The sequence below is a fragment of the Lipotes vexillifer genome, unplaced genomic scaffold (genome assembly GCF_000442215.2).
Source record: "Lipotes vexillifer unplaced genomic scaffold, Lipotes_vexillifer_v1.1 scaffold590, whole genome shotgun sequence".
NCBI classification, from domain to species: domain Eukaryota; kingdom Metazoa; phylum Chordata; class Mammalia; order Artiodactyla; family Lipotidae; genus Lipotes; species Lipotes vexillifer.
In genome coordinates, this window is record NW_006778358.1 from 2,308,560 (window position 1) to 2,328,449 (window position 19,890).

Consider the following 19,890-nt stretch of genomic DNA (forward strand, 5'->3'; position numbering starts at 1 on the left):
AGAGTGTAAAAAAATGTATTTATAAGGAATCTAGAGATTCCAAAACAGAAAGTATCATTTAATGAACCCAGATAGCAGACTACTTGTTCAAAGCTTACAAAGAAGGATTCAATATATATGATGACATTGCTCTAGACTCCCATTGTTGGTTTGCTAAGACGTACAAATAAAACTTGTTTCATTTAGCGTTTAGACTGATCTGTGCATGGGTCATTTATTTTCTGCGCTTGTAGCAAGTGCGTCATTGCTCTTTGTCTTTTAGTTGCTACCCGGGGCAGCATCCTCTACTTCCTCATCACGGAAATGTGCTTGGTTAATGAGATGTATCAGACTTCGCTCCGCCAGTTTCTTGGCTTGTTTGACCTTTCCTTGGCCAGGTACGTCTGTACTCAGGAAGCCAAGCTGAATTCTGTATCTGTGGGTTAGAACAGTGACATTACATTGATAACTTATTTTCCCTTTGCAACTAAGCTGCTTCTTTTTTCTTTAAATCTAAGTTGAGTGTAATTACCAGTGTGTTAACAAATCATTCTCATTTGTCATTTTATGCTTAGAGAAAGCTCTACCAACTGTTCATCCACTGATCGATTCCTTTGGTTTCCCCAAGTTTCTGTTAAACAAGAAAATTCCCCAGACATTGTTGTGAGTGATAATACTCCGCAGGTAAAATTGATTCAGACAACATGGAGGATTCTGTTATTTCATGTGGAGAGAGTGCTTGTTATTTTAGATTTAGGAGGCTTACTCTTGATGTGTAAAAAGTAAGAATTGGTCCTCCAGAGTTACTTATTTTCCGTTAAAGACGTTGTTTTTAGGGACAATTGAAAAGAGTGGGACAAGCCTGATTTAAATGTTCTCTTCTCCAGGTCTGTCAAGAGCCCAATTACAAGCAAGAGGATTGCTAATATCATCGAGCACATGACCTATGAGGTTTATAAGTACACGGCTCGGGGTTTGTACGAGGGGCACAAATTTCTCTTCACCCTGCTGCTTACCCTAAAGATTGACATGCAGAGGAACCGGGTCAAGCATGAAGAGTTTCTCACCCTTATTAAAGGTCAATATTAGAGTAGAAAGCATTGTGTACAGGTGCAGATGTAGGAATTATAGTTAAGGTCTTGTGCATTTTTTTTTTTAGCAATAGCAGTTTCCTTGCATTTCAATGAAGATTGCATTTATGTGAGGTTTTTTTTAACATTTAAAAAAATTAATTAATTAATTAATCTTTTTATTTTTGGCTGTGTTGGGTCTTTGTGGCTGCGCACGGGCTTTCTCTAGTTGCGGCGAGCGGGGGCTACTCTTTGTTGTGGTGTGCGGGCTTCTCACTGTGGTGGCTTCTCTTGTTGTGGAGCACGGGCTCTAGGCATGCGGGCTTCAGTAGCTGTGGCTCGCGGGCTCAGTAGTTGTGGCTCGCGGGCTCTAGAGCACGGGCTCAGTAGTTGCGGCGCATGGGCTCAGTTGCTCCACGGCATGTGGGATCTTCCTGGACTAGGGATCGAACCCGTGTCCCCTGCATTGGCAGGTGGATTCTTAACCACTGGGCCACCAGGGAAGTCGGAACTATTTTATTTGTTCATTAATTGCATGAATATTTATTGGGAAACTGTTGCATGCCAGGACACAGAATAGGCACTTGAAACATAATAAACAGTAAGTAAATTGTGCAGTGTGTCAGGAGCTAGTAAGCACTATGGAAAAACAGAGAGGGATAAGGGAGTTGGGGAATGTTTAGTATGTGGAGTGGGGAAGGTTTAAAATTTTTAATGGGATATTTAATGGGATCTCTCATTGGGTAGGATTCCCGAGAGATGGACAGGTGGCCAAGACCTGAAGGGCCAGGGGATGTTGGTCCTGGGGACGTTTAGAGAAAGTGCTGAAGGTTGAGGAGGTGACATCAATGCCTGTCGTGGGAGAGGGCGTCCTATGATGAAGGCAAAGCAAAGCAACCAGGGTGGCTGGAGCAGAGTGGGTGAGGTGACCATGCCACTCATCCCATGGATATTTCCTCTGTATGTATTGTAACATTGATCACAGACAGGTCCCCTCTGCCGTGGAAGGCTGGGAAACACACATTTGCTATCACATTCTTGAATGTCTGGACAAAAAGTATTTAAAGGAACAGTGGAAATGATGCTAGGCTGGAAATGGTTTTATCTACTCTACCTTTTTAAACAAAGGCTTATCTTTAAAGATAAGGCACAACTTTATCTTTGGAGGGGTGGATTTTCATTGACTTCACCTACATGGAGAGTAGATTTGCAGAGGAACTTGAAGAGGATCCCAATGGGGGCCTTAGAGAAGGGCACACATGGGGGTATGTAGGTCAGAGTCATACTTATACATGCACAAATGCATATTCATGTTCATACACATATGCTTATGCCTCTATAACTATATCTATGTATCTTATGGTAGCAATAAAGACTCATTTAGTTAGACTTGAAAACTCAGAAATTATGATTTGTGGATGATCTCTCTTTCTCTTTCTCTCTCTTGTTTCTAAACGTTGAACCCTTGCCCCTTAGATTTCTTTTTGTTCCAAGTTTCCTAAATCAGAGCACGTGGAAGATGAATGGTCTGGTGAGACATCACCTAAGATGGACATGTAGGTGTAGGAGTTGCCCTCTTCAGTGAGTCCTTCATATATAAATGATTTCTGGCCTCAGTGACTCTGGTCCTCCAGCTGATGGAGCTTCCTATGGGAAAGTTGTTCCTGACACCCTCAATTCAGGAGAGAGATGCATTTCCCTATGGAAATGACATTGAACATAGTGTCCAGAAATACTGTAAAGTGTGTTACAGTTTGGCGTGATCGAAACAAACATGGGATTTAGAGTTGGGAAGACTCTAAGGGAAAATAGTGGCTTTGCCACCTTCTGGATGAGTGGTTTTGATCAGGTTATTTAAACTTTTCAAGCTTCAGTTGCCTCAGCTATGAAACAAAGATAGTCAAATCTACATAATAGGATTATTGAGAATTCGACAACTTATATAAACCCTGGCACATAGAATAGATCAACAGACGATAGGCATTGTTATATTATCTTTGGTTTTTTAGTTTATTTCGATTAGTCTGAGGTTTGCATAGGTTGGACAGGATTTTGTGGGACTTTGGCATTCAACAGCTATTTCTTGTACTCCTTTAGGACACAGAGTTTCATAAGATTTCCCTTTGTTAGTTATGTTGGTGAAAGCTGCCCAATGACATGAACTCTTTCTGTAAGGACTTTAAAATCACTTGTTTGAAAATGTTGTTTAGATAGCAGCAGTGTTTTGATACTGATTTTTTAATTTACTCATCTCTAAGGTGGGAAAGCATCAGCCTGGATGACTTTCTAAGTCTACCTTAGCTATGCCACTTCACGATACAAGGTACAACTTGTATAAATCATTGTAAGCATGTTTCACTTTTACAAGGTATAATGATAAAGATTTAAACCTTCTTTCTCCCAAAGCAAGGGTTTGAGGGATGAAGGAACTGGCATAATTCTCAATCATCTTGAGAATTTATTTTGAATTATTCCTATCCCAGCAGTTTATTCATCAAAAGTCCATCTAATCTGGTGCCATATTATCCAGGAATATGTTCCCCACTCCCTACCATTACAACATTCTTTGTTGCCCAAAGTATACTTCTGAGGCAGGCAAGATATTCATGACAGTGTTACCCTCTATTAAACAATGAATAATCTTTGGCTGCGAGGAACACTCTTTTCCATGAAAAGCTTCTCCCTAATCCTGTGGTGAATACATCATTCTTTTCAGTTTGTTGGAAAATGGACAGTTTCCATGGAAATTGGTGTGACAGTTTTCAACACAGTGGCGTTGTCCTTAGGTCTTTAGCTGCTTCCTGGTGTTCAAGCAATCTGTTTTGCTTTCATAAGCTAATATTTTCACTGAAGTGGCTTCACTTACCTCTTGTTCCACTTACCTTGGACGTCTACTAAGATGGATTTGGCAAAAGACAACAATTTCGTGGGCTCCATGGTACCTGAATAAAGTAGAGATTGGCTCAGTAAATATCTTGAGTATTATTACTTGTTTATGACCTGCTCTGTTCAAAAAAAGATTGTAGCCAAATGGATTGGTTATATCTTCCTAAGAATTATGGTTAGAGCGTATTTTCCCTGAAACCTTTTAATAGATGTTATTTATTGAACAGAATATTTTATCCTATAGAAGTCTTGCTAACTCTTTCTTTGACTTAAAATATGATTGTTCACACATTTAGTTTTTCTGGGATGGGCAACAATAACTTTTTAAACTGTCATTTATTTTAGGGCGCTGTGAGAGTTATATGAGTTACGTGAGCGTAGGTAAATCATCAGCAAAAAGATAGGTGTCAGTACCAAATGGAAATGTTTGTTGTGGATAGATTGACAAAAAATAAGTGACATAGCACAGGGCCCTTGGGTGTGCTCAAAATGGATGTAAATAATATACTGATTTATACAGGAGAACCCTTCAAACGCAGGTAGTGCTACTAACATTTCTAGATAAATTATCTCCTTAAAATGAGCTTGTGCCAATATTTGGCAGTTCTTAATGCTGACAATAGCTGCTCATTTAGTGACCCTCTGCTTTGTCCTTGATCCTGTTTTGAGTGCTTTACACTCACTTTATATATTTTCTGCCATTATCACAACACCTAGGCTTCATTATTCCCATTGTACATATTTGGAAACAGAGTTCCAGACAGATGAGCTGGCTTGTCCCAGACCTTGGCCAGGTGGAGCAAAGACAGAATCCACCACTTACCTAAATCCAAAGCTATATTATTGATCCCTAAATGTGTTTTTCTAAAATCATCTATTCCTTTATTAAATGTTAAAGCTTGTTCATCACTATGACTTATATTTCTGAGTTTAATAAATGTCCAGGTAGTAAAAGAATTGATATTAAAATAGTTTCAGCAAAAGTTTTTTATAAAGAGATTGTTTTACAGTAAAGAAAGAAAAATTTAATAACTTAATATGTTTAACTTGAAAGGTGGTGCCTCGTTGGACTTGAAAGCCTGTCCTCCTAAACCATCTAAATGAATCCTGGACGTGACCTGGCTGAATTTGGTGGAACTGAGCAAACTTAGACAGTTTTCTGATGTCCTTGATCAGGTAACTTGTACTTTGAGTAAACTTACGATAATGTCACAGTGAGCAGCTTCCTGATTTATCATTTGGCTACACTCCTTGGGGGAGAGAGAGATTTCTTTGTCACTCTTAAAATGGTATGACCAGTGCTTGACTTTCCTCACCGCTCACTCATACTCTGATAATGCACACTCCATCCATGGCAGGCTGGTCTCGCAGGAAGAAATTAGTTACCTAGGAAGTTTAACCAACGCTGACCTGGATGATATGTCAGTATCACCAATTGGAGACTCTCAAGTGGGAAAACAGCTTCAATTAGATTAAATGATTAGATATGATTAAAAGGTTTTGCCGTCTTTCTAAAGATCAATGAAAAGTAATAAGAACACCCTTCCTCTAAGTAGTAAATATCCATTCTTACCCCTTGTTTCTCTCTTCTTCCTCTCTTCCTTATACTGCCTTAGCTATAGGCATCTGGGTCTGAATCTAAAACAAACACCTGGCCTTTTATCTTTAGAAGTCGTTGTCCTTTCATAAGCAGCAAGTTCCTGATGAATGGTGTATATATTGGTATTATGGAACTTGGGTATAGAAAGTTGAATTGGGACAAGCCAGGAAATAGCTTCTTGAGAATCTGATGACCAGCGAGAAGCTGCATGGACAGCAAGGTGGCTTTCTTCAGCTGCCAGATGAAGGCTCTTTTTCACCAGAAAATGTCTTAACACTGGTTCTTTTTTTTTTTTTTAATCATTAAAGTATAGTTGATTTACAATGTTACGTTAGTTTCTGGTGTACAAGAAAGTGATTTAGTTGTGCATATATATACATATATTCTTTTCCATTAGGGTTTATTACAAGATATCGACTATAGTTCCCTGTGCTTTACAGTAGGACCTTGTTGTTTATCTATTTTATATACAGTAGTTTGTATCTGTTAACCCCAAGCTCCTAATTTCTCCCTCCCCCACCCCCTTTCCCCTTTGGTAGCTGTAAGTTTGTGTTCTATGTCTGTGAGTCTGTTTCTGTTTCATAGATAAATTTACTTGTATCATATTTTAGGTTCCACATATAAATGATATCATATGGTATTTGTCCTAATGCTCTTTCTTGACTCTGCCAGTTTAAGTTGACTGGAAGCTTAAGCTCTGCTATATTTTTATGTTTTGGCTTACACCTGGTGATTACCATGTAATTAGGGTATAAGCCATTCTTTTGGGTTAAATAGCTTTTTTGGGGGGGGGAGATTTTAATGCATTCTAGCTTGTTCCCCCATGGGATGACTCCTAGTGACCGTTCCTGGACCATTATCAGTTATTGAAGTATCTGTCTTCTGGAGATTATATCGTATACCTGAGATCCCTCCATATTATGTAGTCTTTCACGATTGAAAGAGGTTATTTTTTTATTCTTACATGATATTTTCTAAATATGAACCCAAATGATTTTTCCTTTGATTAGATCTCCAAGGAAAACACTTGGGGCTTTAATCAAAGGGAATATACCAGAGAACATAAGATCATGTTTATCTGCAGATGTGATTTATTCTATGATTTTGAGATGCTTGCCCATGTAATGCTTGCCTCTCTTTGATTTTTTAAGCTTCAAATGATAATGGACTGTGTTTTCTTCCTTTACCAATTGCCTAAAGGAAGCAAGTGTGATTATTCATTTGATGCTGATATTAAGTGGTGTATTTCCAATTACTGTAGATTAATAGAGTATTGACCAAGAGACTTCAATAATAAACATGTAGTAAATGTCTTCTTTTGTTCCAAGAATGGTCCTGGGAAATGAGGAAACATAAGCGAATGAGACTTGGTTCTATTTTTTTTTTTAAATAAATTTATTTATTTTATTTTGGGACTTCCCTGGTCGCACAGTGGTTAAGAGCCCGCCTTCCAGTGCAGGGGACATGGGTTTGAGCCCTGGTCCAGGAAGATCCCACATGCCGTGGAGCAACTAAGCCCATGCACCACAGCTACTGAGCCTGAGCTCTAGAGCCTGGGAGCCACAACTACTGAGCCCATGTGCCACAACTACTGAGCCCGCGCACCTAGAGCCTGTGCTCCGCAACAAGAGAAGCCACTGCAATGAGAAGCCCGCGCACCGCAACGAAGAGTAGCCCCTGCTCGCCGCAAGTAGAGAGAGCCCGTGTGCAGCAATGAAGACCCAAGGCAGCCAAAAATAAAAAGATAAATAAATAAAATAATAAATTTATTTATTTTTGGCTGCCTTGGGTCTTCGTTGCGCGCGGGCTTTCTCTAGTTGTGGTGAGCGGGGGCTACTCCTCATTGTGGTTCACGTTGCAGTGGCTTCTCTTGTTGTGGAGCACAGGCTCTAGGCGCACGGGCTTCAGTAGTTGTGGCTCGAGGGCTCTAGAGCGCAGGCTCAGTAGCTGTGGCGCACCGGCCTAGTTGCTTCCCGGCGTGTGGGATCTTCCCGGACCAGGGATCGAACCCGTGTCCCCTTCATTGGTAGGCAGATTCTTAACCACTGCGCCACCAGGGAAGCCTGAGACTTGGTTCTTAGTCATAGGGGATCTCATGGAGCAAAACAGATTTCCTTAAAATAATGAAAATGAATTTCCATTGATTTCTCTATTCTTTGCAGATTTGTTCCCACAAAGTCATAGAAGAAATTCCACAACCCAGGGCTCTCCCTCCTTTAAGAGGGAGCTGGAGGCTGGTGTTAATACAGACTGACTTTAGAGCAAATCACATTTGATTTTAGACTCTCAACTTTTTGGTGCTAGGATATAAAATTTTAAAAAATACTCAAGGAATAGCATTCACACATGCCTGGAATGGTCAGAAAGAGAAAAAATATCTGTGAATGCTTACTGAAAGATTTTTCTGTGGTGTGACACTTTTCTTATCCCCTGGTATTTTCAGATATCAAGAAATGAGAAAATGTGGAAAATTTGGTTTGATAAGAAAAACCCTGAGGAGGAACCCCTTCCAAATGCCTATGATAAATCTCTAGACTGCTTTAGACGTCTTCTCCTTATTAGATCCTGGTGTCCCGACAGAACCATTGCCCAGGTAAAAAGTACACATTTTAAAAATAGGAGAATATTTTAAAGGAACATTTCCTTTTAAATTTAAAAGAATATTTAAAATGTTAACCCCAGTGAGAATTTTTGTGTAGGCTTCTGTGTAATTTTCTAGCAATACATTTGTGAAAAATGGAAAAATAAACAACAAATAAGTGTACAGAGGTGTATATTTGGGCTAAGTGATTTAATAATTTTCTTTGGTCTAAGTGATACAATAAGAGTGAATGAGGAAACTATGTAAGGTGGTTATATAGGTCTAATGCGAAGGTAACGCATTGTTTTTTCCATATCATTTTTATATTAACTCAGAAAAGATATGGCTACTCCATTTTGCTAGTAGTAAAGTGATGTTTCTTAAATAGGAAGACTGCTCAGGTACTGGGGAGGGGAGAGGAAGACTACAGGGCAGTATAGCATCCCCAAATCCGTAGCCATTACACCAGGATGTGTCACAAACCTCGATGTGAGAAAGAAGGTTTGCCTAAATTTCTTTGAATGATACATATCATTTAAATGTAAACCCTGCCTCTACAAGATCCATCTTTTCGAAGACTTTTAATCTGTTGGCCTTGCTGTCATGGAAATTTACCCATGAAACAGACTTGTGGTATCTTGCCTTCACAGCTAAAAGTTGAACTCTACTATTCACAGACATTGATTTTTTTTTTTAAATGGACTTCTTTAAATAAGTCATAAAATAACAGTAGGCTGGGGTTTCTAATAGAATGTAGGAATTTTTCCCCTTCACTCTCCAGAGGGAGTGTTAAAAACATATGGAGTAACCACCTGGGTACTGTGGAATCATGAAGACAACTAGATTCAATTATTTACTGAGAAAAGAAAAATGAGTTTTGCAACTCAGGGCACTGAGGTCACCCTTCCTTTGGTTTTTCTTCTCAACTTCATTACTTTTATCCTGCCCAAATGAATTGTCAAACAGTTGCCTTATTTAAGGGGGGTGTAGAAATTTCTCTTCTTTTCCCCTTCCTTCTCTCCTTCCTCCCTCCCTCTCTTCCTTCCTTCCCTTTTTATAGTTTTCATAACACTTTATTGGGTTCAGTGCTGAAATTTAAGATAACTTTGTCATCTTCATTCTGGCCTCTGTCACCCTTAGGCTGATGACAGCCATGTCTTTCTAACTGGTCTCCTGTAGTTCATTCTTGCCCACTTTAGTCCATCTTGTATATTCTAGAAGAAACAGAAATATCATTATGATATTCCTTTAATGGCTTCCCATGGCCCTTATGGTGAAACCCAAGTCTTAAGCAAGATCTAGACGGCCCCTTGGAAAAATGTTCTCTCCTCTGAAGTTTTTATTCTCACATTAGATTCCTTTTGTGATTTTCAACCAGACACCATTTGGGGAAGCATATTACAGGGTCTACAATGTGGACATATTTAATCCCCATTCCCCACAAGCAACATCAGGCTTGTCCATAGCAGTTTGGCTGAGCATGAGTGCATGTCCAGGGGCATTCAAAAGCCTGGTTGCAAGAAGAACACACTGTCAGAGGGTATCTTGTGCTACTGCCTGTGTATGTACAGCTGTGAGCTAAGAATGGTTTTTATAGTTTTAAATGGTTGAAAAAAAGCCAAGAAGAATAATGTTTTATGATATGTGAAAATTATATAGCATTCAAATTCCATTGTCTATAAACTTTTATTGGAACATAGCCATGCTCATTTATTTATGAGCTATCATTTGTTTATGCTGCAGTGGTAGGTTGAGTTGGGCAACAGAGTCTGTATGGCCACGAAGGCCTAATATATTTACCACCTGGCCCCTGATGTATGTATAGGTAAGAGTATGTTAGCTCATAGCTTGGATGGAAATGTCCAGGTGGGGTCAGTGCTGAATTCTGTGGCAAGATTGGCCATTTTGAGCTCCTTGCTATGCCAGATGCCAAAACACCTGGATCTTGAGAGATGCTGCAATGATGGCAGGTACCCAGGTGCCTGTGGCTGAGAAACAACTGCAATTTGTGGAACACCTGAGCGTCCAGCCTTTGAAGTCCTTCCTGATCATGAAGCACACTGCCCAGTGGCTGTGATGAATGTGTAAACAAGTAGACTTTTGGAGAAACCAAAGAACATGTCAGGCAAACTTGTAAAGTACCTTTCAGAAAGCTGTAAAAAATGTGCAGGCATTTATACTCAGGTTAGAGAATTCAATACTGGATCTGGCCAACCTTGAAAAAATATTAAGAGATACAAAATTAAGTGGTACCGTGTGCTCCAAATGCAATTGGATTAAATCTTTAAAAATTAATTAGTTTGATAAGTATGCAATAAATTTCACTACATAAGTAGTCACTCAGCAGTAATTATCTATTTGTTAAGTACCCATTAAATCCCAGGCATTGTACTGTTTACTTGATTATTTGAATGCATATACTTTTCCCTTAAAGCATCCTCAATAATAGAGTTCCCTAATATTTTAAATCTTTTGTGTAGCATGAAGCAGCTGGTGTATTGAAACAGGTCCCAGACAAGGAGTCAGCCAACCTGGGTTCTAGTCTTTTAAGTGGGTGATTGTGTTTTTGGCAAGTAACTCAGCTTCTACAGAGAGAGGATTCAAACAAGCAAGCAAGCAAACCAACAGATAAACCAACGAGAAAAAAGCCTCTGCCCTATTTTCCTGGCAGGGTTACTGTAGACATCATTGAGATAATCTACAAAAATGAATTTTGGAAACCACATTGAATTATGCACAAGAAGGAGTTGGAGCTAGTTTTGGTGACTCGTGTACTGTTTTTGGCAGGCACGTAAGTACATCGTGGACTCCATGGGAGAAAAGTATGCGGAAGGTGTTATCCTGGACTTGGAAAAGACATGGGAGGAATCTGACCTGCGGACACCACTCATCTGTCTCCTGTCTATGGGCTCAGACCCCACAGGTTCCATCATCGCCTTGGGGAAGAGATTAAAAATAGAAACCCGCTACGTGTCCATGGGGCAGGGCCAGGAGGTCCATGCTCGCAAGCTCCTGCAGCAGACCATGGCGAATGTGAGACCAGATGTCTACTTTTGTGTTATGATGTTGACATTACAGGTTATAGAATAACGATGCGGAGAGCTTATGAATCCTTAAGAGTTTAAACTTAGGTATTGTATTCTGTTTACTAAACAGGAAAAAGCATGATATCTATTAGAAAATTGGACACAATTTTCTATTAGAAAAATGGACACACTGAAAACTTTTTCTGCTGAGCCTTGACTTATGGAAAACTTGCCCAATTAGAACATCTTATTTCCTGACAAGTTTGCATAACGCTAAACCCCACTCCAGGTCCCAAACGCTCTGTAGGGTTTATAGTTCCTCCTCTCTGCCATATGCTCCAACCCCTCCAGCTCTGCTCTTGGAATCCATAGCTCTCTAGAATCTACAACACCATGCCTTTCTTGGGTTCCAGAATGCATCATCTGTGCCCTGGGGTCCCCTAGGCCTGCCCCCAATCCCAGAGGCCAGGAATCTGCTATTATCCTGTGGTGGTACCAGAGGTTTTCAGGAAACCTGGCCTGTTGCCTTCCAGGTGGGTCTCCTAGAGCCCTTTGCAGCTTGCAAATCCAACAGTGTACAGAGCAGACCAAACACTAAGCTCACCCTGAAACCATTGGGTTCTAGGTCCCAGCTGCTGACTCTAGAATCTTACCACTGTGCTGTATCCTGGTCCCCTTCTCCTGGTCTGGAACTGAGCTTACTGCGTTCTAGAACCTCCATGTTTACCTCTTCCATCCTCAAGCTGTGCCATGCCCTCAGCTTTGGTGAAAGGGAGAGTTCGCTCATGTGTGCTGTGCTCTGCCTGATGCACTTAGTTTGTAGTTGGGAGGGAGAGGGCAGAAAGCACCTGATTTAAATATGTTGGGAGATGAAAAACTACACCCATGATTCAGAATCCTAGGTCTGGTCTGACACGAGGGCTTGGTGGGCCTCCATCCTGGCCTCTCTTCCGTCATCCTCCCTCCCCCTTGACTTCCTTCCTCTGCATAGTACTGTACTTAGAGCAAAAACACTAACATTCACAGGACATGAAATTAACTTGAATTTAAAATAAATAATGGTGTAACTAATAGCTTCAGGCAACTAAATTAGAATTTAAATGGAATATTTTTAGCCCTCAATTTATCTGTGGTTTTGTTTAGTAGTTTAATTTCAAGTAAAAAATTTTAAAAATCTTTATTATTATTAGCATGCTTATAACTTGTCAGAGACAATAGTATTTTATGACAGAGTGAACCAACTCCCCAAGAATAGCAAAATGGATGATCTGCTCAGTAAGAACACCGAATATTCATACAGAGTGTGGCAATGCCAAAGAAACAACCTTGGCCAAAGATTCCTTTCCATGGGTGAAGATTGAACCTTCCAAGTTCTCACCTAAGAAAGATCAGGAGTCACTTGTATGCTGGATGAAAGAGAGCATCTGAAGCCTTTTTGTAGTTATGTTTTATATTTAATTTCCCTTTTTTTTTGAATTGTAAATAGTGTCAATTAAATTTTCATAGGACAAAATAAATAGTTATTTATTCAGCAGTGCTATATACTTCTGAAGAAAATGTAAGGGAATATGTGACATTCCACAATGATCAGTTTTACGTATAACTTGACTAAGATTTTATATCTGGTGCTTAGTTTGTTTCTTGGAAAGAAAAATATCTCAGGTTACACTAATCAAATCTTTACACTAATCAAATTTAAGTGATCCAAAGTCAGAGAGTCAAGAAAACAACTTGAGGTTATGATCTGGGTATGGTAGATGATTTTGGCAAAAAATGTTCTATAGATTAGGTATTGAATAAATTATTATTTCATGACCTAAATTTTTGCCTGTGTTGCTTTATACAAGAATCTTCTTATGCTCATAGAATAATTTATACAAGAGATATGGCTTTTTATTTTCTAAGGCTCTTGCTGTTAGAGTGGTCAGATTCCCCAGAGAAGGTTCTTCCTTATTCTAGAGGGTATATACCTTGCTGTCTGTATTCTGGGAACTCAGTGGGAGAAGGAAGGTGCTAGGTCTCCAAATTCAATAGGTAAGCTTTCTTTTACCTGTTTTCAGTGAGGTTCCTATACTCTTAACAGGCTGCTGTCCTCCACTGCAAACCCTGTCTGTTTTGCCTTCTAAAGAAAATCAACTTTCCATCTTCCATTAAGGAAACATGTCGGGGGTCTGGACTTTCAATCTTCTTGTATTAGTCCATCATCTTCCCCCACTTCCAGAAGGACCTTCGTCACCTCTTCTTGAGTGTTTTGGGAGTTATATGTTATAAATCAGTTTACGTCTCAGCTCTCCCCGAATGGTCGGTTTAGGGTTCAGCTTTCTTGAGTCTCTTTTCCGTGTTATTGACATTGTCTTCACCCTCACTATCTTTGTCCTTCAGAGTTCATACCTTTAAAAAAGTCCCTTTGTTGTACTTTTCATGGAATTTGGGGAGGCAGCTGAGCTAAGTGACAGTTTTCAGTCAACCATCTTTACTTGGAAGTGCCATTTTCTCTTTTTATGTTTCACTTTGGTGATGTTCATGACCCCCACTATATATTATTACTACAGGTGGCATGCTAGTATTCTGTGAGACACATACATGGAATAAGAAGAAATGTAACCTATCTCAGTTCAACATGATCATATCCTTAGATTTGACCTAGATTACTTTAAAGGGGTTAGCGTGCTTTTCTATTAAATTTTAATTACTTAATTCCTAAAGAATGTACTAATTTAAATCTCTGACACAAAATCGACTAATTTCCATGTACTGTTGTTGATGTAGGGAGGATGGGCACTTTTGCAGAACTGCCATCTGGGGCTCAATTTCATGGATGAGCTAATGGACATAATTATAGAAACTGAGATTGTACATGATGCTTTCCGCCTGTGGATGACGACCGAGGCTCATAAACAGTTTCCCATTACCCTCCTTCAGCTGTCCATTAAATTTGCCAATGAGCCCCCCCAGGGACTCCGGGCAGGACTGAAAAGAACATATGGTGGTGAGTCGAGGAATACTTCCAAATTTACAGGAGTTCTTGTGCTTAAATTGTTTTCTTAAAGAAATTATGAAAAATGAATTAGCTGGGATTAGTTATAGGAAGTGGTGCTATGACTTAACATGATGGTGAAGGGATAGCCCCCTCTGTCCTGCTCCATGTGGAATATCCTCTGGCCGTGTTCGGGCATCAGAGCTCAGGTTTCCACCTTATATTTTTGCTATTTCCTCACTATTGCTCTACTTTGGCCTATGCTATTCTCTGCTAGACACTTGCCTTTCTAAGTTAACATCTAAAATGGATAATGTCATTTATGGTCTTCGTGCTCCATACCTAACATAGGGCAGTAGCCTCTTGCAAGAGGAGAGGCTGAGTCACAATTATGGTCTCTACTTTCATTGCATGAAGTTGTGTGTCAGGATGTCAGAATGTGAGCTAAGTTAGAAATCCGACAACGGCCACCAAACCAGACCAAAATGCCCCTCCTATCACAACTGGAGCTGAGATTACTCTCTGTCCATTTGTTCCTTCTGTGTCATAGCTTCCTGTCTTAGGCTCATGGTCACAGAAAGAGTATGGACTTGGAGTTAGAAATCCCGTCTCTGATACTGCCTGAACAAATGCTTTGTTCTCTTGGGCGCTAATCACTCAAACAACCTGAGTTTCAGTTTTCTTGTGCCTAAAATGGTGATAATAAAAACTATCCAGGACAATTGGAGTAAATTTAATTTAAAATAGTGTATTTAATAATAATCATCAAGATAATAATTATTACATAGCAATCTGAAAAATCTACAAAGAAATTTTTTTGGAGTTGTCAACAAGTCTCAAATTTTTGCCAACAAAATAGATGTGGAAGGATGTTGTCAGTAAAAAAAGATTTCAAGTGAAAAAATTTATAATTATATATGCAATATAATATGTACATATATAGGAATCATAATTATTTTGGGGGAGTATACTCAGGTTTCAATGGGCTTCTTTTTTATTTTATTATATTTTATTATTCTTTTTAACTGAGATATAGTTGCTGTACAATATTATATGTTATGGGTGTGTAATAGAGTGATTCACAATTTTTAAAGACTCTACTCCATTTATAAAATATTGCCTATATTCCCCATGTTGTACAATATATCCTTACAGCTTATTTTATATCTAGTAGTTCGTACTTTTCAGTAGCAATGGGCTTCTATATACACGATTTGCAACCTGTGTACATGCCCCTAGTAGTAGTAGTAGTAGTTGTAGTAACAGCAGCAAAATTTGTTTTACTGCCACTATTCTTCCATCTCTGTTTTATCCCTGCATTATCTTGTTAGGTTGGCCAAGAACTTGATCCATGTTAGCAAGCCCCCCACCGCCTCAAATCTCTGTGCATATTTTTCAGAGAGGAATGCCCTCTGGGTACCCAAAAGTTAAATTATAATTGTCATATGAATATGGTAAGAGTAATTCAAGATAAGTGAAGTGTAATATCAGGAATTTACAAAAATAATTAATAGATTATAAAAGTAGTAGAAAGTAAAGATGTTTGAGAGATGATATAGTTTTTCACCTAACTGACCACAACAGGTGTGAGCCAAGACCTGCTGGACGTGAGCACTGTAGCCCAGTGGAAGCCCATGCTGTATGCCGTGGCTTTCCTGCACTCCACCGTCCAGGAGAGGCGCAAGTTCGGCCCCCTGGGGTGGAACATACCCTACGAATTTAACCAAGCCGACTTTAATGCCACGGTGCAGTTCATCCAAAACCACTTAGACGACATGGATCTCAAAAAGGTACTGTGCACACACTGCTTCGTGCCCCTGGTGATTGTGGACTTGGGTCCTGGAGCTAACATGACCGCCCAGCCTTGGCGTAAATCCTGTAAGAGTGATGATTTTCTGTGCTGGCAAAGTCATTCTCTTTAAGTCATAGCAGCTTGGGTCACACTAGCCTCTTGATTTTGGGGAAAAAAAGGAACAAATTTTGATTATGTTTTTACTTCTCAAAGACAAGTTGACATTACAAGTAAGACAACCTAACGGGGTCTATTAGAGGGAGGGGGGAATGGGTCAAGAAGTGTGTTTTTTAAAATCCTAAAACATGAAAAATTTAGAGTCTAGATTACTTTTGGAGTGTGTGCTTTTTAAAGAACAGCCTCTATATTCTCAAAAAATAAACAATTTTTTTTTTCCTATTGAAATTAAAGTATAGAAACATATGAATGCACCAAGAGAATCTATTTCAGGTCATGATCACGAGCTTTGAGTCACCCCTCACGTCTGCCTATTTAACTTTCTTTCTGCACTTTTCGCATTACTGAGGAGTGAATAAATGAATGAGTAAATGACATTGATGACAATGATTACATGGGTGTCACTTGGCAGGGAAAATGGGGGTGAGACAGTAGTCAGTCCACAATCATTCTATAAATTTTCCCAGGGCGTCTCCTGGACCACCGTACGCTACATGATAGGAGAGATTCAGTACGGAGGCAGAGTCACTGATGACTATGACAAGAGATTGTTGAACACACTTACTAAGGTTTGGTTCAGTGAAAATATGTTTGGACCGGATTTTAGCTTTTACCAAGGATATAATATTCCAAAATGCAGCACGGTGGATAACTATCTTCAGTATATTCAGGTTTGTCATCTTCAGAATTTTTTGTATAGAGCAAGTATCTATAGCAAGTTGACTTTTTTGATATTTATTTATACTGTATGTACTTCTTTGAAAATAACATTTAATGGTGATGCATACTGAACATGGAAGTTTCCAAGCACCATAGATGCTGTCTTCATATATTCACCTAATGATTAAACTGTTTATATTTGTTCTGAGGGTGTGTTTTATGTGAATTCCCTTCTTTCCTCCCCTTTTAATGCCCCAGTGAGGAATATTCTTTGGAGAGGTGATAGACTGGGCAGATTTAGAACCAGGGAACCTACACAAATCCCCTGGAGCTCTCTACCCAAAGGCAGCCTCTAGACTCAATCTGTTCTGTTTCAATCCACTTGCATTATCCCGTGACCTCTGTTCCTTAATCCTGGCCTGATGGACAGCTTATGAGTATGTTCAGGAACACACTCTATAGAAGAGCTTCCTCTAAGACTGGGTTTCTCAGCCTCGGCTCCGTTGACATTCAGGGCTGGATACTTCCTTGAGTGGGGGACTGACCTGTATAGAATGGTTAGCAGCATCCCTCGCCTCTACCCACTAGATGTCAGTTTCACTTTCTACCCAGTTGTGACAACCTACAATGTCTGCAGACATTACCAAATGTCCCTGGCGGGGGCAAAATCACCTCCAACTGAGAAGGCCTGCTCTAAGTAGGAATAGGATTTTGACAGGAGATTTGGGAAAAAATCTGATTTGTCCTTCCAGGTAACTACATTTTCTGCCTCAATACTTTGATTTCATTAGATCATCATTTAGCGATCTCTTTTGCCTCTAAGATTTATCTCAGGATGAACAAAGTAAAGCACAACAGTCCGCCAAGTGCTAAATTTATCAGTATATTTAGAGGTTCCATGATATATAAGTGTGATGAGTTTATCATATATCATCACCCCTACAGTTTTATTAATTCAAATCTACAAATATATTTGTCTTAACTGTACTATATGTGTCTTTAAATCATTAGTACTGAATAGGAGAATGCCTATGAAGGTATAAATTTAGGTATACCTGCACATTATATTTATTTACATACACCTCATTTCACAATGAATTTGAGGTAGCTCATAAAAGGGCATTACGTAAAAAGGAATAAAATAATGGACTAGAAGGGAGGGAAACCATGAATAAAGGTAAGGATACAATTCGCACATAAAATTATACGTCAAATTGTAGGTAAAGTTTCTTTTTTTCAAGTAGCTGGGGGAGTATTTACCTGCTAGTTTTGCTTCTCATTTGCTGTCTGTTTTTCTCTGTAACTTTGTTGCTCTTTCAATATTTCTCGTTTTTCTTAGTCTCTGTCCTCCTTGGGAAAGTACATTTCCCACCTCTGGTCTTATTGGGCCAAAATTGCTAAAACTGTCATTTTTAGTAACAATTCGTTATACACCATTTATTTAAACAATTGGTTTGAATTAGACGAGACCTTCAAAAAACAAAATACCAATCCATAGTTCCCTTTCCATCTTACAAATATATTATAGAACAAGATAGTGTCATTTTGATTGAATTTGCTTGAAGTGCAGATATTAAAGAACCATGGACCTATTATGTTAATTGTTTTTCAAGACAACTTTTGATTCTTTCCTGGAGAAATTGTTGAGGTTGCGGCCTGCCATGAATAAGACATATCATGTAAATGTTTATCCTAATAAAAACATGTTTATTTGCTAAGACAGTGTAATTTAACTGGTACTTGTGTCAGCAGTCTGTGCTTACGGTCTGTGTTGTTCAGAGCTTGCCCACCTACGACAGCCCTGAGGTGTTCTGGCTGCACCCCAATGCCGACATCACCTACCAAAGCAAGCTGGCCAAGGACGTGCTGGACACCATTCTGGGCATCCAGCCCACGGATAGCTCTGGTGGAGGGGATGAGACCCGAGAGGCAGTGGTGGCCCGGCTGGCTGATGACATGCTAGAGAAGCTGCCCCCAGACTATGGTCCATTTGAAGTGAGTTGATGGCATCCTGACAAAACGTCAGCTGTGGATGTGTCTGGTTGGTTGGGGGAGTGAGGACAAAGGGAGGAGGGCAAAAAATAATTTTTCTGAAATAAAAAAAAATCATTTAAAAAACTTACTTCTTGAAGAACCAGAAAAAGAAGTGTTTGAATTTATAAATGTAATCATCTCAAAAGAGGAATAATAAAGAAACCTGATGAGAACGTTAATCTTCCTAATTAAGTTACAAGTGTGGACCGATGGGTTAGGATTTTGCTTTTCTAAAACATTCCCCGGAGGCGCTTCACATTGTCATTTGTTCAGAGGAAAAAAAATGTATTCTTAGAGTAAAGCATTGATTATTTAGGAAAATGTTGTGTAATTCAGGCCTCCTTAATTTCAGGGAGTCTATAGTTATATTGTTAACTCTGCAGCTTCCTCATCTCATGGGTTTGGAACATTGATTTGTCTTTTTAATACGCAAGTAACTTCTAAGCAAAACTGATGATTGTGAAACTTAATTCTTTTTGACATTTTAGCAATTATTGTGAAAAGATTTACCCTGATAACATGTTTAAGTCTTTGAGGAAAGCAAAAGTAAGTGGCTTACTTTCCATGCATTTTTTTTTTTTTTTTGGCTGTACCCCACGGCATGTGGGATCTTAGTTCCCCAGCCAAGGATTGAACCCATGCCCTCTGCAGTGGAAGCGCTGAGTCTTAACCACTGGACCACCAGGGAAGTCCCATCCATGTAGTCTTAAGAGATGACCTGGACTAACCTTGTGACATTTTTGTCACAAGACCACCGTGTTTCTTTATATATTGCTCTTGCCACCTGGTTTTCAGAAGGAAGTCTGCAGCATTTTGTTACTTGAGCATCCTATGATTTTCCATGAAGCAGGCCATTTTGGATGCTAGTTCTAGTCTGAACTCAAGGAACTGTCACCAAGGGACTCATTTCCCTTGGAAGAATCTCTGATCACTTGCTCGGAGAAAATCAATACTGCTACCAGCTTTCGTAAGCACCTTTCATTATAGTATCAGGAAAGCGGTCATTCATGTCTAACAGTGGTTGAAATATTTATAAAGCAATAAAAATGCCTTAAAAATATAATAATAATTACATAAACAAACATGGTAAGTATGGGGTTTAGAAGAG

The 19,890-nt window shown here is 39.3% G+C and overlaps 1 protein-coding gene across 1 annotated transcript in view; it reads left to right on the forward strand.

Moving 5' to 3' along the window:
• The window catches only part of DNAH5 (dynein axonemal heavy chain 5), a 207,251-nt gene that overhangs the window by 173,555 nt on the left and 13,806 nt on the right, over positions 1-19,890 (forward strand). Inside the window, 9 exon segments of the mRNA XM_007451616.1 lie at positions 263-377; positions 867-1,057; positions 4,990-5,111; positions 7,979-8,128; positions 10,904-11,149; positions 13,912-14,131; positions 15,704-15,909; positions 16,556-16,759; positions 18,528-18,743. Of these exon segments, the coding sequence (XP_007451678.1) occupies positions 263-377; positions 867-1,057; positions 4,990-5,111; positions 7,979-8,128; positions 10,904-11,149; positions 13,912-14,131; positions 15,704-15,909; positions 16,556-16,759; positions 18,528-18,743 (1,670 nt within the window).